The sequence below is a fragment of the Cebus imitator genome, unplaced genomic scaffold, assembly GCF_001604975.1.
Source record: "Cebus imitator isolate Cc_AM_T3 unplaced genomic scaffold, Cebus_imitator-1.0 Scaffold409, whole genome shotgun sequence".
Classification (NCBI taxonomy): Eukaryota; Metazoa; Chordata; class Mammalia; order Primates; family Cebidae; genus Cebus; species Cebus imitator.
The window spans coordinates 378,964-403,310 of record NW_016107724.1 but is presented as its reverse complement, the minus strand read 5'-3'; the positions used below and the strand labels follow the sequence as shown (position 1 = coordinate 403,310).

The 24,347-nt window shown below is 35.5% G+C and overlaps 1 protein-coding gene across 1 annotated transcript in view; it reads right to left on the bottom strand.

Annotated features, from left to right (window-relative positions):
* Window positions 1-24,347, bottom strand: part of MMRN1 (multimerin 1) — a 73,650-nt gene that overhangs the window by 17,451 nt on the left and 31,852 nt on the right. Inside the window, exons 5-7 of the mRNA XM_017509174.2 lie at window positions 13,935-14,039; window positions 9,334-9,507; window positions 446-2,434 (exon numbers count right to left, since the gene is read on the bottom strand). Coding sequence (XP_017364663.1) covers window positions 446-2,434; window positions 9,334-9,507; window positions 13,935-14,039 — 2,268 coding nt within the window. The remainder of the gene's footprint in view (window positions 1-445; window positions 2,435-9,333; window positions 9,508-13,934; window positions 14,040-24,347) is intronic.

Below are 24,347 nucleotides of genomic sequence, written 5' to 3'. Positions count from 1 at the left end.
CTTGGCATCGAAGGTGTTCTGTGATTTACCCAAATCTATTTTCTGGACATTCATTGTCAGATGATCATTCAACAGATATTTACTGAATTCCTATTGCATATCAGATGTGCCAAAATGAGTAAGTCTGGTCTCCTTGCCTAATAGTTTTGTTTAATTACTTGTGCAAAGCAAATTGTCCTATAGGAGCAAATTTAATTATTTTATAGAGGGCCAGTCAGAAATTTTTAAAACATATAGCCAAATATACGCTAGAAATACTTGTTTTGTATTGATGCCTAAAATACCATAAGATAGATTCTGATTTAAATATGTCAGTGATCTTCACAACTTGACTATCTACCCAAGTTCAAGTATGTAGTTTTATGTTTAATGGTCTTACTTAACTGTACAGATGTATTAAATATCATTTAAGTAAAAAAAAGGAGGTTAAACAGTAACAACTTACCAGGATATATTATGTTGTCTATGTTTCTTTGAGTCCGGCCTATCAGGACAGTGGTAAGATTTACTGTTGGTTTCTTAAGTGTATTAATTTTCTTCAGCAATGATTTTGCTTGCTTCTGAGACTTGACAACATTTGCCAGACTACCAGGCAACGACTGATCTATACAACAAGTTAAATTAGATAGGACAGCTTGAGTTTTTATTTCAATTATTGATTCTACAAATTCTGTCAGACCTTTCTGAAGAAGTTGAATGTCTGGCATGGAACGTTTTATCCACTTAGGTATGGTAGCATTCAGTTCTGACACACTTGTAGAAGCACTGTGACACATTGTTAAAACTTCATGAAGAGTTTTGTTAAGCAAAGAGAAGTTAATTGAAAGATGGATGGATTTTACTTCCAGTGCCTTGAGTCTGGAATTTAATACTTGCAATTGAAGAGCCTGATCTCTCTCATTTGTAATCACACTGCCTTTTTTAAGGGAAATATAATAAGGTATGAGTGTCTGGGTAACTTTAGACTCAACATCTTGCAACCGAGTTTCAAAAGTTTTGGAAATCTTAATGGCTGACAGTATTTTTTCTTCAAAATGACTCATATTTTGCTGGTATTTTCTCATTTGGGACGTGGTTTCATTGAACATTTGATACATCTTTTGGAAGTTGGACTGATTTAGTTTCTCATCTCTAGAAATACCTGCAAGGGTCTTGGCAACTTGTAAAACAAAGTTATATCTCTGATTATCGTTGACCAAAATCTGAATAGAATCATTCAGACGTTGGAACTGAGGAATAAATGTCAAAATAGTTTCCATATCAGAAGTACATTTATGATGAATCTCATGATTATCCTTAATAGTACTTAAAGTCTCTTTTAGGACATAGTTATCTTGAATGAAATCAATGGCATTATTTATAATAGTCATTGTCTTATTTAGGCCGTCTTCCATTTCTAAGGCATATTCACTGATACGTCTTTCTAAGGCATCATCACGACTCTGTACTTCATTTCTAAGTAAGTTGTGTCTTTTTGTAAGTTCTTTGATAATAAAATTTAGACTATTGACAGCACTAGTCAGATTTTCTATCCTTTTCCTTGTCATTACTGCTTCCTTTGGTTGTTCATGTATCACTGCCTGTCTGAGTGATGCTCCCTGCTCAAGCAAGGGTTGAAGGATCTCCATATCATAAGTCAAATCATTTAGCTGCTCACTCATTTTATCCATTTTGTTGTCCATTGGAAAGATAACCTCAGCCAATGTTTGATTTAACACATGTAAACTCTCTTCTGTGTCCTTAAGTTGAAATTTAAAATCATTTCTGCATTTGGATAACATGTCTTTACATTCACCTCTGAGAGACTCTTTCTCCATCTCCAAAGAGATGGTGAGATTGTTAATCTTGCTTTCTTGAATGTGCAAATCTTCAAACATTTGCAGCATCATCAAACTCTGCTTCTTTATATTCTCATGTAAAGTAGACATGTACTCAGTGACATTGCTGCTGACTGATTCAGCAGCTGGAACATTCTTCTGGTCTGATATCTGTTCAGTTGGTAAAAGCTGCTTGTGTATTTCCTTTATTTTTGAAAGAGTTTTATTGAGAGATTCATAATACTGAATGCTTCTTGAGTGTTCCTGTTCTACAGCACCTTCTAAATGAGCCTGCTTTACTTCTAGTTCTTTAATAGGCTTCTCACATTTAAGAGTCATTTCTTGCCTTACATTTACAATGTGATTCCTTAGATCTACTATATCATTCAAAGTGGGCCGATTCTCTTGCATTAAAACAAACTTTTGCTGGGCTGCTACTGAAACCACAGATTCATTAACTCTTTGAATTATTTGCCTGGTGCTTTCAAGGTCCTCTGATATACTTGATACAGTCTTGAAGAGCTGTGCTACAGTCTCTTGCATGTCATTTTGAAGAATGTTAAATTGTTCTTTTACTATGTCTCTTATCAGTACATTAATGCTTTTGGATTTTAGACCTAAAGAAAGCAATAATAAATAATACAAAATTTTAATTATATAAGACTTTAAACATCTCTAAAAAGATAAGTTTAAGACTAAACATTAATAACATGTAATAATAAAAATACTACTTAACTACATTTACTTATATAATTTTTTAAATGACTGCAATTTACAAAAGGTGATCAATTCCTTAAATAATAAATCTGAGAGGAGACATCACTTGCAGAACATACTAGAACCACAAAACTAAGTAAAGTTCTTTGGACAAAAGACATGAGGGAACTGCTACTGACTTCAGCAATACATCCTTGTGTGCAATAATTTTAGGTCTAGTTTTAGTTTTGTACGAAAATAAATGGCTTTGGACTTTCTGCCTTAGTAAATAATACCTGGTGTTAGCTCATGACTATATTATTAGGTTTCTAGTAATTAGATTTCAGAGCTTATGCTATGAGCTTATAAGAGCTAATAAATTGACTGCAGAGAAAAACCTTAATGAGATTCTCAAATGAAGAAAAATGAAGTAATATTCATAAGATTTAATAGTGGTTTATAATAACAATAAAATAACAATAATGAGGTTTCATAATTTCAAAATTAAGTCTTCCACCAATGAAAATAGGAATTCAAGATTCATCTGACATTTTATCATAGTATGGAATTAATTTTTAACAAAAAGAGAGGAGAAAGCTTGCAAGTAGTGAAACGCATAGTACTAACTCAAATGTTAGAATACATGGATTAATCATAAGCCATAATTGCAGCAGTCTCTAAATGTAACACTAAAAAAAGGAACAGGAAAAGTGTACTGGACTATTCACAACTATTACTATTCATAATTGTTTAAAATAGAAAATGACTAAAAATGTAAAAAGAAACCTTTTGCATACAAAGACAGAAAACTAAAAAAAAATATACACTAGATATATTTATACTATCTAGTGATGAAGTACACATAAATCGAAGATATGTCCATTCAAATTCAAAATATAATTAATATGGTTTGGCTGTGTTCCCTCCCAAATCTCATCTTGAGTCGTACCTCCCATAATCCCCACATGTTGTGGGAGGGACCCAGTGGAGGTAATTGAATCATGAGGGTAGGTTTTCCCCATGCTGTTCTCATGATAGTGAATGAGTTCTCACAAGATCTGATGGTTTTATAAAAGGCAGTTCCCCTGCATGTACTTTCTTTCTTGCCACCGTGTAAGACATGGCTTTGTTCTCCCTTCCCCTTCTGCCACAATTGTGAAGCTCCCCCAGTCATGTGGAACTGTGACTCCATTAAACCTCTTTTTCTTTATAAATTATCCAGCCTTAGGTATTTCTTCATGGCAGTATAAAAATGGACTAATATAGTTATTACCAGTAGAGTGGGGTATGGTTATCATTAGAGTGGGTTACTGCTATTAAGATATCCGAAAATGTGGAAGCAACTTTGGAACTGGGTAACAGGGAGAGGTGGGAACAATTTGGAGGGCTCAGAAGAAAGCAGAAAGATGTCAAAGTTTGGGGCTTCCTGGAGACTTGTTGAATGGTTTTGACCAAAATGTCAAGGCTGAGGTGGTCTCAGATGGAGATGAGGAATATATTGGGGATTGGAGCAAAGGTGATTCTTGATATGCTTTAGCAAAGAGACTGGTGGCATTTTGCCCCAGGCCTAGAGATCTGTGGAACTTTGAACTTGAGAGAAGTGATTTAGGATATCTGGCAGAAGAAACGTCTAAGCAGCAAAGAGTTCAAGATGTCACTTAGGTACTCTTAAAAGCATTCACTTTTATTAATTCACAAAGACATGGCTTGGAATTGGAGCTTATATTTAAAAGGGAAGCAGAACATAAAAGTTAAAAACTTTGCAGCCTGATGATGCAATGGAAAAAAAAGACCCATTTTCTGAGAAGAAATTCAAGCTGGCAGAAGAAATTTGCATAAGTAAAAAGGAGACAAATGTTAATTGCCAATACAATGGAGAAAATGTCTCCAGGGCACATCAGAAGTCTTCACAGCAGTGCCTCACATCACATACTGGGAAGTCTAGGAGGAAAAAATGGTTTCATGGGAGCCTTGCTGCTTTGCGCTTTTTTGGAACTTGGTGCTTGGTGTCCCAGCCATGGCTAAAAGGGAACAATTTTCAGCTCAGGCCATTGCTTCAGAGGGTGCAAGCCCCAAGCCTTGGTGGCTTACCCATGGTGTTGATCTTACAGGTGCACAGAAGTCAAGAATTGAGGTTTGGGAACCTCCTCCTAGATTTCAGAGACTACATGGAAACATATGGATATCCAGGCAGAGGTGTGCTGCGGGGCAGAGCTTTCATAGAGCATCTCTGTTAGGGCAGTGCAGAAGGGAAATGTGGGGTAGGAGCCCCCATGTAGAGTATCCACTTGGACACTGCCTTGTGGAGCTGTGAGAAGAGGGCCACCGTCCTGCAGACCCGAATGACAGATCAACTGACAGCTTACACTGTGCATGAGGAAAAGCCACAGACACTCAACACCAGCCCATGAAAGCAGCTGGGAGGGGGGCTGTACCCTGCAAGGCCACAGAGTTGGAGCTTCCCATGTCCATGGGGACTCACCTTTTGCATCAGTGTGACCTGGATGTGAGATATGGAGTCAAAGGAGATCATTTCGGAGCTTTAAGATTTAACTGCCCCACTGGATTTTAGAGCTGCATGAGGACTGTAACCCCTTTGTTTTGGCCAATTTCTCCCATTTGGAATGGGTTCATTTACCCAATGCCTATACCCCCATTGTATCTTGAAAGTGAATAACTTGCTTTTGATTTTACCGGTGCATAGGTGGAAGGAACTTGCCTTGTCTCAGATGAGACTGTGGATTTTTGAGTTAATGCTGAAATGAATTAAGACTTTGGGGGACTGTTGGGAAGGCATGCTTGATTTTAAAATGTGAGGACATGAGATTTGGAAGAGGCCAGGAATGGAATAATATGGTTTGGCTGTCTCCCAACCCAAATCTCATCTTGAATTATAGCTTCCAAAATACCCATGAGTCGTGGGAGGGACCCAGTCAGAGGTAATTGAATCATGGGGATGGGTTTTTTCCATGCTGTTCTCATGATAGGGAATAAGTTTCACAAGATCTGATGGTTTTATAAAGGGCAGCTCCCCTGCACACACTCTTCTGCCTGTCATCACGTCAGACACAGCTTTGCTCCTCCTTTCCCCTTCACAATGATTGTGAGGCCTCCCCAGCCATTTGGAACTGTGAGTCCGTTAAACCTCTTCTAATTAATATAAATTATAATATATATTACCCCATCTCAGGTATGTATTTATAGCAATATGAAAATGGACAAATACAATAATCAATGACTGTAAAGTAAAATACCTGCAACGTAATGCAAATCATTTTAGACAGGAAAATCTGTACAACAGGATATTGCCATGAGTTATGGCTACTATGTAGTCTATTCAAGAAACATCATCCTAGGATTAAAAAAAAATAGACTCTACATGTCTTTATTTTGTAAGTAAGTTTTAAAAAGTACTTAACATACATGAGGGACTTACATAAAGATATGTGAAAGAGTGGTTATTAAAAAAATAGAATGATGTATTGATTGGGCACCTTGATATTGACAATTTTGTACAAAGACAAAGCAGGAAATTTGACAATTTAGATGATAAACATTTCTCTGGAAATCCTACACCCTAAAGATCAATGTTGCCAGATTAAAAAAAAAAGGAAAATATATTTTATTTTACTTTTTATAAACTTAGTGGAAACCAAAATAAGTTTAAAAGTCTGAAGATCAATTTGTATGTAATGGAAAAAAGAAAACAAAACATGAAATATGGAATAATAATCAATGACACACAGCATTAAAGTACTAAGGAAAGGCTAAATGAATTAGAAAAGACTAGCCACAATTAAGATAAATTATACAAAAATAGTTCTAGCTTTTGTATCAAATAACATAGATAATCACACCAGAAAGGTTTTAAAGTGTTTTTATCTTCTACGTTTTGCTTAGCATTTTACCAGTCGCCCATTTATTCAATAAATATTAATTAAGTACGTTCTATATGCTACACAGAGAAAGAAAAATTTGGAAAAATAGATTTCTGGTCTTAAAAATAGAATATGTTAGTATCATTGAGTGTAAGGTACTATTCAATTGTAATAATAATATTACTCTTTCTACAAGAACATTTAGTCATTTCCAATTAGTTAAAAATGACTTTAATTCTCATGGTATCAAGAACTTGATGATATAATAAAATATTTAACATTCAGATTAGATCTTCTTTAAATTTATAACCTTACGGCTTTTTAAGACTGAAAAGGAATAATAAAATTTAAGCTTTATTGAATTTATTAGTTATGACAATGGCAATCAATGTTTAACTTCAGCAAACAAAAAACTACATGACTTGAAAGTCGTAATAAGAATAACAATAGGCAAAAACCCTGCAGATAGATAAAACTCAGTGAAAAATCTTGATAAACATAATTGGGGGAAAAACAATGAAAATGAAGAATATGAATTACTTTAGCTGTTGTACTTTAACAGTTTTATGGAAAAATACATTGAAGAAAATGTAAAATCACAGCAATATCTGAAAAGGTATTAAACAGATTATTAGCTTAAAAATGTGTTGTGGGATAAGAAGCTTTTCAGATAACATTTCTACAATTTGTTACTAAACAAGCATCTGTGCAAGAATCTGATTTTGCAAGAACATGTCAAAGTGCTTTATGTCAATATCTGAGTGGGCACATCATTTTTATTCTACTTGATTCTGTTTCCTACAACTGATACGCTTCCACATTTTAAAAGGTATATTACACTCAGTGACTTAACAGATACATTTGATATCAGATACCTTGGCATGCCCCTTCTGTAACTGGGAATGTATGGCCTTTTAATAACATTTAGGTACATCTTAAGGTATCCACCTCCTCTTACGGAGTTGAGACATTTGATTCTCAACAGTTTCTATGGCTACTGGCAGATTAAGAAGTGTTTTTCACCTTGGAAGTGAAGTAAACAAGGGAAGAAGCTGTGCTTTTGCTAGGCAAGCACAGCACCTTGGGGGTGGGTTTGGTTTTTTTTTCCTGTAAGAATATTCATTAACTACAAGCCCTCTGGTTTTTATAATTAATGACTGTGCTCAGTACACAATTAATTCCTCTTATTGAGAAGGGAGTTTCATTATTGTTGCTGTTGCCGTGAGTGTGTGATTTTTCTCCTATGTCAGTGCCAGATTCTTTGTAGTAGGTTGGTAGGTCACAAAAAACAGTTGACAGGCTAATTCTCTTAGGTCATGAGAGCCAAATCTTGCTAAACAAATCTCATTCGGATGGTTATAGTCAATTACATACTGTTTCTATTTGACTTCTTTCTCATGCTACCACTTCGGCAGGGAAAAATATTTCCTTCTCATGCTTAGCATTGGTAAATTTGGGCCATACCAGATGTGTAGGACAGAGTCTTGCTCTTAGTGGCTAAGTAGCAGCAATTATTTATATGATTAAAAAAATCATAATTGTTGTTGGGCTATGTATGTATCTGTACTGGTAGATGATATATTAAATATCCACCTATTTATCTTTTTTTAATCTGACAGCCACAATAGAGAAAAATAACTGGTGAATGATAAAAATTGGGTTGTATATTGTATTATTTTTAGTAAATAAAGCAAAGGAAAAGAAATCCAGTAATCCTGAAGCTTGCAAACAGACAAGTTTCATACAATAAATCCATCTGGGACACTCCCAGGAACCAAACTGCATGCCTAGAACATCCTTGCCCTACCAGAAATTCTTTTACCTGGTTAACATCAATTGAGATGGTTTCCCTTTCTAGACACTTTCCCTGGTCCCCTTAAATTGGATTTGTCTCAAGTCTCAGGTAGTCCCATTGTATCCTGTGTATAACACTGTCATAGCAATTACTCATTATGCATAAATCTCTGTGGTAGGCAGAATAATACACATCCCTTTCCCCCAAGGTGTCCGTATGCTAATTCCCTGTACCTGTGAATATGCTGCTTTACATGGCAAGAGGGACTTGGAAAATGTGATTAAAGTTAAGCACCTTGAGATTGGGAGATTTTTCTGATTATATCCAAGTGGGTCCAATCGAGTTACATGGTCAGAAAGATGCAGGGAGAACTCAAGACAATGTAGCTGGCTTTAAAGATGAAAGACGATGATGAGTCAAGAAATGCAGTGGCTTCTAGAAGCTAGGAATGGACCTCAGTTTACAGACTTCAAGAAAACAGGGGCCTCAGTCCTACAACTGCAAGAAAATGTATTCTGCCAACAACTTGGATTAGCAGGAAATAGATTATCCTGTAGGGCCGCCAGAAAGAAACATAGCTTGCTTTTAAGTCCACTGTTTTAAGAGCACAAAATTCAGACAAAGCCTGTTCATATACATAAATTATTATTCTTTAATAGTAATAATAACTGGAATGTTTTAGGATATTTTTCATTGATTTTACACCATAACCTAGACAATTGGGGGGATAATAATGCACTTCAGATTTATCCTCAATGTCTCTGTCAATAGTATTGAGACAACCATGCATCTAGCTGTCTTGGTACCCTAACCATATCTTTATTCTTGAAGTGGATAACACAATGGAAATAAATTAATATGACTCACTTTAACTATAAATAAATACAAGTTAGGCTATAATTAGATACATTATGTTTATCAACCAAATGGAATATTCAAAGACTTGAGTATATTTACTAAAATGTAGATATTTCAAATTATTTCAGAAGTTTAGTGATTTTATATCTCCTTCTAAAAATATCTGTCTTAGATTTCCACACCACCCAAACTAAAGCAAAGATCCCAAAGTGATATAAGAAAAGAAAAAAAATGAATCATTTTCTTCCTGTGTTAACTGAATGAATAATTTGTTTTATTTTATTTTTACCTTTTAGGAAAGATTGAAATTCTCTGTCTTTATCTTCACTGACTTTTTCTTCTAGGGAAGAGTAAGCGTTCCTTACATCATTCACGGTCAAAGAAATATTGTCAATTTTCTTCTGCAGAAGAGTCAGTTTCATTGCCTGGTAATTCACCTGGTCAGTCATTTTCTGCATCACTTCTGCATACAGAAGAGAAAATTGAGACCATTAAAAATATATTGTGATCTATAGTTAGGATCATATTGAATGGAGAAAAATGAAAACCCATTGTTCTACAATCTAGAGCACAACAAGGATGCCCACTTTCACCACTCTTTTTCAACAAAGCACTAGAAGCTCTAGCTAGAGCCATCAGACAAGACAAAGAAATAAAGGACATTCAAATTAGAAAGGAAGAAGTCAAATTATCCTTGTTTGCAGGATACAAAACCAACATATAAAACTCAGTTTCATTTTTATATACCAACAGCGAATAATCTGAGAAAGAAACAAACAAACAAAAAAAGTAATCTCATTTACAATAGCGACACATAAAGTTAAATACCTAAGAATTCAATTAACCAAAGAAGTGAAACTTCTTAACCAAAAAAGTGGAAGGTCACTATAATGAAAACTACAAAACACTAATGAAAGAAATTGAAGATATGCCATGTTCATAGATTGGAAGAATAAATATTGTTAAAATGTTCATACTATTAAAAGCAACCTACAGATTCAATGCAATCCTTATCAAAACCCTAATGACATTCTTCACAGAAATGAAGTACAAAAAAAAAAAAAAAACCTAAAATTTATATGGAACAAAAGACCCAGAATAACCAAAGCTTACTTAAGCAAAAAGAGCATAAAGGAACAACTGGCGGAATCATTCTACCTAACTTCAAATTATAATATAGAGCTATAGTAACCAAAACAGCATGGTCCTGGCATAAAAACAGACACATAGACCAATGGAACAGAATAGAGAACCCAGAAACTAATCCACATACCTACGGAGAACTCATTTTCAACAAAGGTGCCAAGACCATACACTGGGGGAAAAGACAGTCTCTTTAATAAACGGTGCTGGGGAAATTGGATGTCCATATGCAGAAGAATGACTCTGGACCTCTATCTCTTGCCATGCACAAAAATCAAATAAAAAGGGATTATCTATTGAAATCTAAGACCTCAAAACACGAAACTACTACAAATAAATATTGGGAAAAGTCTCTAGGACATTAGTCTGGGCAAAATTTTCTTGAGTAATACCCCACAACCACAGGAACTCAAAGCAAAAAAATAGACAAATGGGATCATATCAAGTTAAAATGTTTCTACACAGCAAAGGTTACAACCAACAAAGTCAAGATACAACCCACAGATTGGGAGAAAATCTTTTCAAACCACCCATCTGACAAGGGATTAATAATCAAAATATATAAGAAGTCAAACAACCCTATTAAAAATCTGATAATCCAATCAAAAATGGGCAAAAGATTTGAATAGACATTTTTCAAAAGAAGACATACGAATGGCTAACAGGCATATAAAAAGGTGCTTAACATCACTGATCATCAGAGAAACTCAAACCAAAACTATTGTGCAATCTTATGTCACCCCAGTTAAAATGGCTTATATCCAAAGACAGGCAATAATAAATGCTGGTGAGGATATGGAGAAAAGGGAACCTCATACACTGTTGGTAGGAATGTAAATTAATACAACCACTATGTAGAACAGTTTGGAGGTTCCTCAAAAAAACTAAAAATAGAGCTACCATATGATCCAGCAATCCCACTAATAGGTATATACACAAAAGAAAGAAAATCAGTATATCCAAGAGATATCTGTCCTCCCATGTATATATGCAGCACTATTCACAATAGCTGCATATATATGGAAGAAACATATATGACCATCAACAGATAAATGGATAAAGAAAATGTGGCATATATGCACAATGGAGTATTATTCAGCCATATCAAGGAAAGCAACAACATGGATGGAACTGGAGATCATTATGCTAAGGGAAATAAGACAGGCAAATAATGACAAACATTGCGTGTTCTCACTTATTTGTGGGATCTAAACATCAAAACATTTGAACTCAAGGAGATACAGAGTAGAAAGATGGTTATTAGAGGCTAGGAAGGATAATGGCTGATGGGAGTGAGGTGGGGATGGTTAATGGGCACAAAAAAAATGTTTAGAGCCTGGACACAGTGGCTCATGTCTGTAGTCCCAGGACTTTGGGACTACAGGCTGAGGCAGGTGAATTGCTTTGACCCAGAAGTTCAAGACTAGCCTGGGCAACACGGATAAACCTTGTCTCTATAGAAAAAAAAAACTGCCAGGCATGGTGGCACACATGTGTAGTCCTAGCTGCTTGGGCAGCTGAAATAGGAGGATTGGTTGAGCTCTGGAGATGAAGACTGCAGTGATGTGTGATCACTCCACTGCACTCCTGCCTGAATGACACAGCGAGACTCTGCCTCTAAAAACGTAAATAAATAAATAATAAAAAAGGATAGCAAAAGAAAGAATGAATAAGACCTACTATTTAATAGCACAATGTGGTGACTATAGTCAATAATAGTTTAATTATACATTTTAAAATAGCTAAGAGGATATAATTGGATTGTTTGTAACAGAAAGGATAGATGCTTAAGGGGATGGATAACTCATTTTCCATGATGTGATTATTACACATTGTGTGCCTGTATCAAAACAATATATATACCTACTATGCACCCACAAAAATTAAAAATTAGATATATATATTTAAAACCACTTAAAAAAATTTTTTTTTGAGCAGAGTCTTGCTTGTCACCAGGCTGGAGTGCAGTGGCGTGATCTTGGCTAACTGCAACCTCCGCCTCCCGGGTTCAAGGGATTCCCCTGCCTCAGCCTCCCAAGTACCTGGGACTATGGGGTCACGCCACCACACCTGGCCAATTTTTGTATTTTAGTAGAGACGTGGTTTCACCATGTTGGCCAGGATGGTCTCTATCTCCTGACCTCGTGATCCAACTGCCTCGGCCTCCCAAAGTGCTGGTATTACAGGCGTGAGACACTGTGCCCGGCCAAAAACCACTTAAATTTTTAATTACAAATTAAATATACATATTTTAAATCACTTAAATTTCATGATAGGCGTGAAGGTAATTCAAATAAACTAATTTGCACTAATATATTTGAAAATATAGACTATTCATTTAGCAAATGGCCACCTGAATGTTAAGACTAAGTGTAGAAATTTGTAAAGAGTATTATACTAGCTTAGATTTCTAAAATGTTTTAACTTTTCCCAGAATTTTCAGTGTTTTTAAAAAAATTTAAAACTCTCAAAAAGAAACAAAGGGGCAGAAAAAGTAACTCTCGCAATTACAGAGCTGAGGGCTCATCTCCTGCTTCCAAATTCAATACCTCAGCATTAAAAATATGCAGCTATATATATGTATGTAGTTGTAGCTATGTTCTGAGAATTTTCTTGTTGACTCAGGTATTCATTAACCAAAGATTAAGAAACTCATAATTTAGTTTGAATCACTTTACATAGCAATAATATTCTCTATCCCTTTACATATGCATTACAGTAATTCAAGAATTTTATGGTCTTTTATAAAGATACTGAATTTCAATCCCTTAAAAAATTACAATACAATTGTTAGGGATATTCAGCTGCATTCTTTTTTTTTTTTTTTTGAGACGGAGTTTCGCTCTCATTACCCAGGCTGGAGTGCAATGGCGCGATCTCGGCTCACCGCAGCCTCCGCCTCCTGGGTTCAGGCAATTCTCCTGCCTCAGCCTCCTGAGTAGCTGGGATTACAGGCACGCGCCACCATGCCCAGCTAATTTTTGTATTTTTAGTAGAGACAGGGTTTCACCATGTTGACCAGGATGGTCTCGATCTCTTGACCTCATGATCCACCCGCCTCGGCCTCCCAAAGTGCTGGGTCAGCTGCATTCTTAAAGACAGCCCTTTAAGTCACATTTCTTGATTGAGTGCTTTGTTTTGTATGACTAGATCTATGCCAAACACAGTGAGTAGATGTTTTTGGCAGCAACCAACCTTATGTTTCTAAGAGCTAAAGTTTAGCCTAAAAGAAATGGCAAACAATGATTAGAAAGATGAGAAAATATATGACATGCCAACTTTGGATCGGCAGGAGGTTCTTGTTGATTCTTAGTAATAATTCCATTTCTTATTGATCACCTGTTGAGTGATCAATGAATGAAAGAGAGTCTTCTTAGTTCCCTTTAAAAGAACAAGTTGTTCCTTCCATGTCAAGGATCTTCCACAATGACACTCTTTGGAAAACAAAAGTTTGGTCTTATTTTGGAATCCTGTGATTTCTTTACAACCTAGTATCACAGCATTTTCACTCCTTCTGTGTTTGCACACAGAGCTTCAATAATTATATGTGGTCTTTTCAGTCTGGGAACCTACTATAGTTCATCCACAATTTCTCCCAACATCTGGCACCAGCAGAAAAAGACTGAGAAGTATGTTAATGTGTCACCATCAATCATTTGACAACTAAGAGATTTCTTGTTTGGAAGTTGTAATAAATAGTATTGACAATAATAGAGTTAAGAGATGATAGTAATTACAATCTATGACCTGGGTCACCACAGTCTTGCTGCTGCTGCTGATCGGCTACTCCTTTGCCAATAGCTGTGTGACTTTCAGCCTGGTTGGTGTGTATCAAATGCTGCTGTTCCTGGGCTAGAAGGAAGCAGAAAGAGAAGAGAGAGAGTTAAGCACTAGGACAGTCTCATTTATTCCAGCCCTGAGCAAAAATGTGGCTGACGTACACTTTCCTGTGTACTGACAAATGATGGTCAGGGATGATTGCAGAGTAAGCTGCTCCACCCCCAACCGTAGGGCAATGTGACACCACATTGGAGTGGGAAATGCAGGACTCCAATTCTGCATGGAAAAAAATAAAATTATTCAGGCCTCCTTTCCATGAAAATGGATGGTAATTTGGGGGAGCTGTGTAAACTAGCAGATGTAAGCTGCCTGCATAATTGAGGGGATTTTAAAATCCGCTGTGTTAAAAGCTATAGCAGCTTTGTAAGTGGACTGCCACAAGGGCTGATTATTTAACAAGGCAATTTCCAACTGGTGTCTGTTTGGAAAAAAGGGAGAGCTCCAGGTTTCTTACTAAAATAAAAATAGCTTTTTGATTAATAGTGCCACTAAAATGGATTGTTTCCAGATTTTTATAGTCTCAAACTGGACTAAAAATAAAAGTAAACTATTGCAGGTACATTTCAAGAGAATCAACTGGCAAAGTCAGTGAAATTTCAGAAAGTAGAAATTCTTGTAAAAGAAATCTACTCTGTTGAAGAATTTAACATGAATCAAGTAATATTTCCCATGAATTAAGTAAGATTTTAGTGGCAATGTAGTTTTTCATTGAGAAAAATAATTTAGAGAAATTATCTATTTAAAACATTGAGAGCAGGCCAGGTAGCTCACACCTGTAGTCCCAGCACTTTGGGAGTCTGAGGCGGGCGGATGACTTGAGGTCGGGAGCTCGAGACCAGCATGGCCAACATAGTGAAACTGTGTCTCTACTAAAAATACAAAAATTAGTTGGGAGTGGTGGCGGGTGCCTATAATCCCAGCTACTCAGGAGGCTGAGTCAGGAGAATTGTTTGAACCTGGGAGGCAGAGGTTGCAGTGAGCCAAGATCATGTCGTTGCACTCCAGCCTGGGAAACAGAGCAGGACTCCGCCAAAATAAATAAACAAATAAATGAATGAAATAAAAATAATAAATAAAATATTGAAAACATCAAATAATATATGTCTTTAATTTACAGACTTCTAATGAACAAATTTACCCATTGAAGTCTGCATGTCAGACATGAGAAACAAATATTTTGTGTCTGGCTGTGCTTCTTCCCATGTGAATTTAGGAACCAATGAGACTTTACACCTCTAGCACATGTTAATCATGCTCCCTAAGCCATATGCAGCCGTGACTATAATACTTAAGCTTCTCCACTCCACAGGAAGTATATTTGGCATTAATTTGGGTGAGTCTCTATTGTTCGACTGAATTTTTCATTTTTTATTCTTCAGGGCATTGAGCTAAATTAATGAATTTCCTTTCATGTCCAAGATTTTTGTTTCGATGCTATTTCCTTTTTATGTTCATTTCGTCCACTGTATTCTATAAAGTCCTGTGTAATTGTTGACTTATGTGTCGACAAAGACAATCTGCAGCTTGGTGAAAAGTGTAATTATTTAGGGGCTGGAGTGGGTGGGGAAAAGTGTAAATCTTCTAAGACCTAGCAATAAGGTCATTATAGGTGTAAATTTAAATTAATTCATACACATACAACCATTTAATCGTTGCACAAATTTTTATCATGATTCCTCCTTGAAAGGCGTAATAAAGCATTTTATTCTGGCAGCTTACGTGTAAATCCATCCAAGAATATAACTAGAGAGTAAAGCGATGGTTCTGAAACTGAGGCCCCTTAATCAGCAGCATGAGCATCACCCGGAAACTTTTGGAGGTAGAACTTCTAGAGACCCACCTTAGACCTACTAATTTAAATATGAATGTTCAGGATACAAACTTGCAAGTATTTGTAGCGGTAAGAACATGTGGATTTAACAGGATGAACAATGATCTTTCCATTTATTTGCTGCTTATCTTTTTGGCTAAATCATAGGAACAAAAAAAGCTGGTGCATTTGCAGGTAGTAACACAACTCAGTGGACTGGATATTTTGTTAGGAAGGGAAGCATAATTATAGTAAAAGGAAAGATAATATTGTTTTGTGGTATACAAACAGGGTTACTATTCAAATTTCCTTTTCTATCATTAACTTTTATTATAACACATATTTCTTTACATCCCATTAGAATACCATTTTATTTTGTTTTTTTCCTCATGGATGGAAATCAGAAGTTCCTATAGACTTTGAAACATTAAGTGTCCATGTTTTTTTCACTCTCTCAACTGAGATTCTCATTCAGTAGATCTATTTTGGGGAATGGGGTATGTGTGTATTTTTTTTTGTAAAAAACTCTACACTTGATTTCTCTATGCATGTCCCTGGTTACAAACACTAATTTAGAACAAATTGCTAAGCTTTCTAAGAGGTAAATTCATTGTATAATGCAGAAAATACTAGATACGTTAATAGTAAAATTCCAATCCAGAAGCCGATCTTCATAGTCTTTAAATAGCATTCCTGTTCATAACAAAGGCATATGTGGAAGACACGATTTATTAAATTCTGAGAATTGAAAACCTTGAGTCTTATACCATTCCTTAAGAGTAAGTGAAGTGAGATGGGGGTGGAAGGTGCCTTTCACAGCTTCCTGATTTCCTTATGTAGATATTGCCATTCTTTCTATTGTTATAACACAAGATTCCCTAACGAGGCACTGCTAAGCATGGAAGCATATGAAGAGTGTTTGTGCTGCCTTCACAGCAATCAAATCTACAGCCCAATGACAATTTTAGAATGTCTCAGAAATAAAATTGCTTTCCACTCAAAAGCCAGACTGTTGCTCCTTACTCCCATCTAGCAACATTGCACATTCCCCAGCTCCATGATTGTGTTTCGCCAGTATGTAGCAATGTGGTTGGCCAATTGTTAAAATATTGAAATATAATAAAGCCACAACTGTTGGCAAATACATAATGCTGAAGTCCAAGAACTGAAAAGCTTAGTTATACAAATTATAATATTAACTAATTACAAGCTAATCATGGTTACCTGATAAAGGATGTACTTTGTAGGATATGTGATGAATGGAATTCCTACTGTGGCAACATCTGAGAACTATTTTTCAAAATCAGTGTTTTGTTGGAACCAAGTCAGGCAGTGTGCAGATTTTGTGAAACAGTCAGTGTTTTAGGAGAATGAATAGTTTATCATTACTCATGATTTATGTATTTGCTAGAACTTCCAAATTGTTTGGTGCTCAATTTATTTTACTTATTAGTAAGTGCTAATTGTTCTGATTGCATAGTTATTTGATAACTATAGTCCAGAAGTTTATAGTAAATTATTGAAAACACTGAAAAAGAGACAAAAGTTTAACCAAATTTTGAAAGCATTAGTTTCAGGTATCATGAGTATGATTTTTTTGAATCTGACTACAAAATGAAAATTTTATCACTTAGGAACCTAGCCCTAAATTAGCTAATGATACTATGCCAAACTCAGTTAGTCTGGAACACCTTTTAATATGTACAATATCTAAATAATACCAAATCATTTTAAAAGGTAAATTCAATATACAATAAATAAGTTAAATTACTTGAATGAAAATCAACTTGATTTTCAATATTGGTGGATTATTTTTTCTTGCTAGGTAATGTTGGATTCAAACAATGCTACAAGTTGGTATAATATAAAATTAAAATTACTAGATTCTGTCTGGTAGAAGACTTTTGGCCCCGTTCCCCAGCCATGTGGAAAGGGCCTAATTCCCGAAAAGGAAGGCCCTTCCTCCCCCACAGGGAGGGTCCCTTATCTCACTCTATCCCGCCCAGCGGCCCACTGAACCAATCACCATCCGCCCCACCAGCTCTCCCGTAACCTCCCGTCCCACAAGCTCCGGCCCGGCAGGCCTCCTGCCCAGCAACCAACCTAGCCAATTACTACCTGCCAGGTCAGCTCTCCTACCGCCCCAGGCCCTCTGTCCCTATAAAGTCGACCGAACAAAGAAAGCGTGCGCGATTCTTCCCTTCCTGCTTGAGTCGCCCGGAGATCCCAATAAAGTCGGTACCGGTCACCATGCGTCCTGCCTCGAGTCTATTGAGTGCCTGCCTCCGTGGGTCGGGGTCCCACAGCCAGGGTCGCACAGATTCATTTTTCATAATGGCATTTACCTATTATGTTAAAGATTATTTGCAATCATGAATCATGAAAATATTAAAGAATGTTATGAAATTAGTCTAATGAAATAAGTATTCCTAATAATAAAAATTTTCAATGAAATCGATTGAAGTAAATAACTTAAAAATACTTTATCAGATAATGTTAATAAAGTGCCCACAAAATAAATAAAATATTTAGAAAAAATCAGAATTTTAAATTATTTCTTATTTAAAATAATAAAGCATTTTAGAAAAGAAAAATATTATAGAACTTAGACCTAATATAATTCTGACCTAGGAATGTCATTTCAAATCAGTTTTGTGATACTACTTTTTGTAAAACAACTTCTTAGAACACGTAAAAGTCAACTTAATAAAATTTAAAAATATTATTAATGAAACTTGGACTTTCTTATACAAACATTTTCACAATTTTCCTAAGATGTAAAAGTCAATAATTTTAAAGCAGTTAATTTTTTTAAATCTCAGTAAATTAGGAGGAGAAACATCTTTAATACTACATTAGTAATGTAGTAATACATATGAACAATCGAGAAAGGAAATCTCCATGAAATTTGTATATGTGAAAATTAAATTTTTTAGACAAGTGAAGCCAGTGCACTAATAGTGAAAAAGTAAACCTGGAGTTTCAGGCAAAACTAGATAGACGTCTGTTTTTTAAAAATTTTGGCACTAAAACTTACTGTATTCAAATATTTCTGACTGAAACTATAATGTGTTATCAAGTAAAGACTTGAAATCTGCCGGGCGCGGTGTCTCAGGCCTGTAATCCCAGCACTTTGGGAGGCCGAGGCGGGTGGATCACGAGGTCAAGAGATCGAGACCATCCTGGTCAACATGGTGAAACCCCGTCTTTACTAAAAATACAAAACATTAGCTGGGCATGGTGGCACGTGCTTGTAATCCCAGCTACTCAGGAGGCTGAGGCAGGAGAATTGCCTGAACCCAGGAGGCGGAAGTTGCGGTGAGCCGAGATCGCGCCATTGCACTCCAGCCTGGGTAACAAGAGGGAAACTCCGTCTCAAAAAAAAAAAGACTTGAAATCTTTTCAAGTCTTTGAAAGATGGAAAGACAGAGAGATGCAAAGCAAGAGCACAAGCTAAAAATTAAAGGAAGAATATTTGGGCTTCAAAACAGCGTTTGATGTTACAGCTAAAAAGGCATTTTGTAAATTATATCAAGTCCTACGTACTCACTTGCATATAAATTGTGAAATTTAACATTTGGATAATGGACTTTTTTAAAAAACGAACTGATTTTTAGAGATGACACTCTAACAGAAATGCAAATCCTTTTTCAGCTTTAGAAGAAAAAAATGTCCCTTGCTAAACTGGAGATAGTTTAAAAACTGATGAAAAATAGTATAGACAAAAAAATTTCATGTATTCTATAAATATATATTTGAAACATATATATTCCATTTCAAATGACTATATATTAACTGAAATATATAGATTATATATACTCGTTGAAACAAAAATTAGTGAAGACCAATTATATTTTTTAAAATAATTTTTTTTTTTTTTTTGAGACAGAGTCTCGCTCTGTCACCCAGGCTGGAGTGGCACAATCTCTGCTTACTGCAACCTCCACCTCCCAGCTTCAGGCCAACCTTGTGCCTCAGTCTCCCGAGTAGAAGGGAGTATATGCGCCGACAACCACCCTAGACTAATTTTTGTATTTTTATTAGAGACGGAGTTTCACCTTATTGGTCAAGCTGGTCTTGAACTCCTGACCTCAGATGATCCACCTGCCTCAGCCTCTCAGAGTGCTAGGATTATAGGTGTGAGCCACCACACCCAGCAAGAATAGATTTTCTAATAAATTGTTTGAAAATAAAATTTATATGACAAAACTAAAAAATTCAGTAAATATTCCTTGATTTATGCTGCCAAACAAATTTGGCCTAATGATGTTTACAAAGCTCTATAAACTAATTAAATGGGATACTTATACAAGAATTTTCATGATTTAGTTAATAATAAAGACAGTGAACATTCAAAAATACACATAATATTTAAAGGCTGATAAAAATTGAATGCAATGACTTTTTGTTCAGGAAAGCCCAATAGATAATTCAGCAGGAGGACAATATAATTGATGTTAATAGAAATTACAAACTTATTGAGACCTCATGTCACCCAGTGACTAAATCTGATGGGTGAGTCTTTAAAGAAGGTTAAGAGAGTTCCCTATATTAAATTATGTCTCTGACAAGGACATAATTTACCTGGTATCATCCATGGCAAAAGAAAAACACACCAATATAATTTGTAGAAATCAATAAATCGCTTAGAAATTATTAGAATGATATGAGGGATTTTTGGTATGATTTATATTACTTGGTTTGTAGTTTTAGACTGGATTATAGATAACCCATTAATTTAAGAAAATAAAAAGTAACGCATTCTTAATTTTTGATTTACATACAGTATTGATTTATGTATTAATTGATGTTACTGAATTGGTTGTTAAATGTTTGACTGTGACTGCTGCCCCTTCCCACCCAATCATCATAATCAAGAGGCAGATTGGTTTGGGTCCTTGTGACCCTAAAGTGGAGCGACCTTGATACAAATCACAAAAGCATTTTACATAGAATTTATTTCCAGGGGTTCAAAATACTTTGGTAAAGCTTTATTATAAACAGTGACATGTTATTTTAAGTTGTATTTTATAATGGAATTTTCATCAGGTCTCTTCATTTTACTTCTTAAAAAGTATTACATGCTGCATATTTAATGTGAAGATTATAACATGATGTTTTACTTAACATCCTTCAAGGACTGCGGAAGCAGGGGCAAGGGCGCTCGCACTCTCTCTCTTTAACACACACACACACACACACACACACACACACAAGGATGTGTGGGGGTATTTGAACTCTTCTAGGATCCTATGTGAGAGTTCAGTAGGAGCATTCATCAGGATATGTTTCCCTTTGTGCTACCCAGTCTAGGAAAGATTCTGAATGCTCAAGAAGTAAAAATTTACCTAGGGGAGAGGCAAAGTGGCAAGAATAGAAATGAGGCAAATGAAGAGCATCAAAGTTTAATTTTCTATTGACCTGAGGGTCAAAAGAACTTGCGATATATATATATCATTCATGTGATCTTGAAGAATGCTATTACATTTTTTAAAAAGGGAATAGACAGTGATATGCAGGAGAGAATCAATAGATTCAAAATAGAAACTAAAAACACAAGAAAAACTTTAAAATCAGTGACAAGAGGGAGAGGAGAGAGTAAATTAAAATGCTGTTAGAAAAAAGAAAGCAATTGAAAGAGTTAAAAAATGAACATACACAGAAGTATCAAGTGAAAATCTAGTTTTCCTGCTCTCATGTGATTCATTCCTCCGTGTATAAAAATAATATATACAAAATGAGAGAAATTAAACCTTTTTCATATTTTATAGTTTCAAGAACACTAATTTGAAAGAAAATGTGATTACAAAGTATTTTATAGCATTAAATGCCAAAAATTAATATAATAGCATGTGCACATGTGCATGTGCAATAAAGCTTCCTATTTGCTCTTAGCAATATTGTTAAATCCATTGTTTTTTTTTTAGAATCTAGGTGAGAAAACTGTACTCCTGAATAAAGAGACTACTAAGCATCACATAAAGGTCCTTGAGATTCAATTGTCACATGAATCTCTTTGCTCTGGAATTCATTGGTTGGAGTCTCTTTCAAGGCTGCTAAAAACTTGAAATGCCTGTTTTTTACAAATTCAATAGTTTATGTTATCTTTCCCTACCTCTGTTTGTTGACTGGAGTTCAATACTTGCATTCATCCCAATTTATTACACGAGATTTAACCAGCCACAGCAAAAAGCTGATAGGATTTCTGACAGTGGAGTCAGTTACTCTCTTGTGATAAAGAGCCTGGTTGATTGATGCTCTTTTGTTTCTTTCATTTAGCAATCTTTCTGTCTCCCCAAATGTATTCTCTATCACAAGGACTGCCACAGATTCTAGGTTTTCCAAGCAATCTATCTTTCACTTGAGCACAGACCTTTGCTTTGTTCTATACAGGACAGATTTCTAAGTTTCTTTTTCTTGGTCCTCTTCTAAGCGATAGGCACAGAGACAGAAGGACATTTATTTAAGTCAACTGAATTTTGAAAGATCTTTGTGCACTTCAGATATTTTAAAAATGCAATATATTTTTTAAGTTGGATTCCTTTTTGCTTTTCTCCTGGCACAATTCTCTTTTTTTTCCCCCTTGCAATGGAAACCCTGACCTTGACAGATCAAGGACTCAGAGAAGCAAGGTCGGCAAGTGTCTACAGCAGGAGCAACAGCTTCCTTATTAGATGCTTTTTTTAAAAATTAGATGGCTTTTATTTGCAAGGCTTTTTTTTTTGTTTTCCTTCCAGACCTTTGAACCATATGGAGGAAATCATTAATGGCAACTCAGTAATGAGGATGTTTGCTCTTTCTTCCACTCAGAACCAGAAAACCTTACTGTGTGGCTTGAGAAGACAGATTTCCAGCTGATACTGCAGTATCAAGTGAATACTTCCATGGTGAATGTTCAGTGTACATGCTAAATTTTACTGAGACTTACTAGTTAAATTGAAGTAGGCAGTTTTGTGCAACAACGACTTATGGATACACAGTGTTCTTCACTAAATGCATCATAATTTTATCATGAAAGATGCTTAGAGGAGGTAATGTTCTTTCTCAAAGAAAAAAGCATTTGCTACTGCTGGGAAGAACTAGATATGCAAAACTACAAGGAATACATTTTAAAATACTCTTGCTGGAGAAGCCCCATATTCAAATGTTAGTTACAATAGCTCTTATATAATTTATTGCATGCTTTCACAGCATTTGTAAAACCAAATTTTTTCATACATTCATAACATATGGTAGGGGCCAGTTTATTTCAACACGTGTACATGCTCACATTTTGTCAGCGTTCATAATATCTGCAGTACAAAACAGAATGTTATAAAATACCTTTTTCCTATTAAGGACCTGATGATTAAAGCCACTGGATGTTTAAAAACAGATTTGCAAAGAAGTTTTCTTCATCCTCTATAATGTAACACTATTTGTATTTAAATCATTGTTCTTGTGTCTTTAAAGCAAGTCACACTTTCCTTGTTCTACTTCAGAATATTTTAGAGACATCTACTGGAAAAGAGTATTATTGCAAATTTTATAAAACAGGTTTAAGTGTATGTTACTGCTGACTTTTTGAAAAGTTTCTTGAATGTTATATCATAAAATTAGGTCCCTTTCTAAAGGCCAAACCCTTGTGCACTCTGACTTTGATGACTCAATCCTCATTATGTACATATATATATATTTGAAATAAGAAAATGACATAACAAATGTAAAACATATCAAAACTACTACTTTGATGTTGGATTGAATGCTCCTTTTTTCCCTCCAATAAAGCTCTATTCATTTAGATTTTTAAAAATCAGTTTCTTTTTGATAATATGACTAATATTTTTTATCAGGTAATCTAGAACTGTAGTTATCAGTATTTTGATTATCTGAGTTGCAGCTGAAGTACATGTGTGGCAGATTAGCATATTGTGGAATAAACAGATAATCGCCCCATGGATTCTGAGTCACCATATCTCTTTCTAACAGGCTGGGGATGGATCCGCATCCCCAAAGAAATAGAAAGAAGGGTATAAAAGAAAGAAATGGAAAGAAGGGTACAAAAGTGGAGGAAAAGAAGTAAAAAAGAATACAGTTGCAACCAGCTCCAATTTCTTCCTGAGCTGGTGATATTTCTTGCATATTTTCAAGATCTCCCTAATGCAATTTGGTTAGCTATTAGAAGGGAAAATGTGCAAATAGCCCCTCAGGAGAGAGATAATGAAGGTTCAAGGGACAAAGGCACACAATAGTTCCTAATACAACCAGTGCATCCATTGCACTAACAGAAAATTCAATCGTTGAAAATACAACCGCACTGAAAGTGAAAAGTAGAATGGCCGAAGTAGAGTAAGGAGCAACAGGAGGTTCTTTTGGAATCAAAGCTGTATTAGATTCTGTTGTATGGCAACATGACACAATACACGCATCTGCCACTGGAACATTATTCCTGTTGTAGATTTCAGCAGAAAAGAGGCCTTTCAATAACAGCTTTATCAGCAGATACCTGAATTATGAGTGGTTCCAATTAC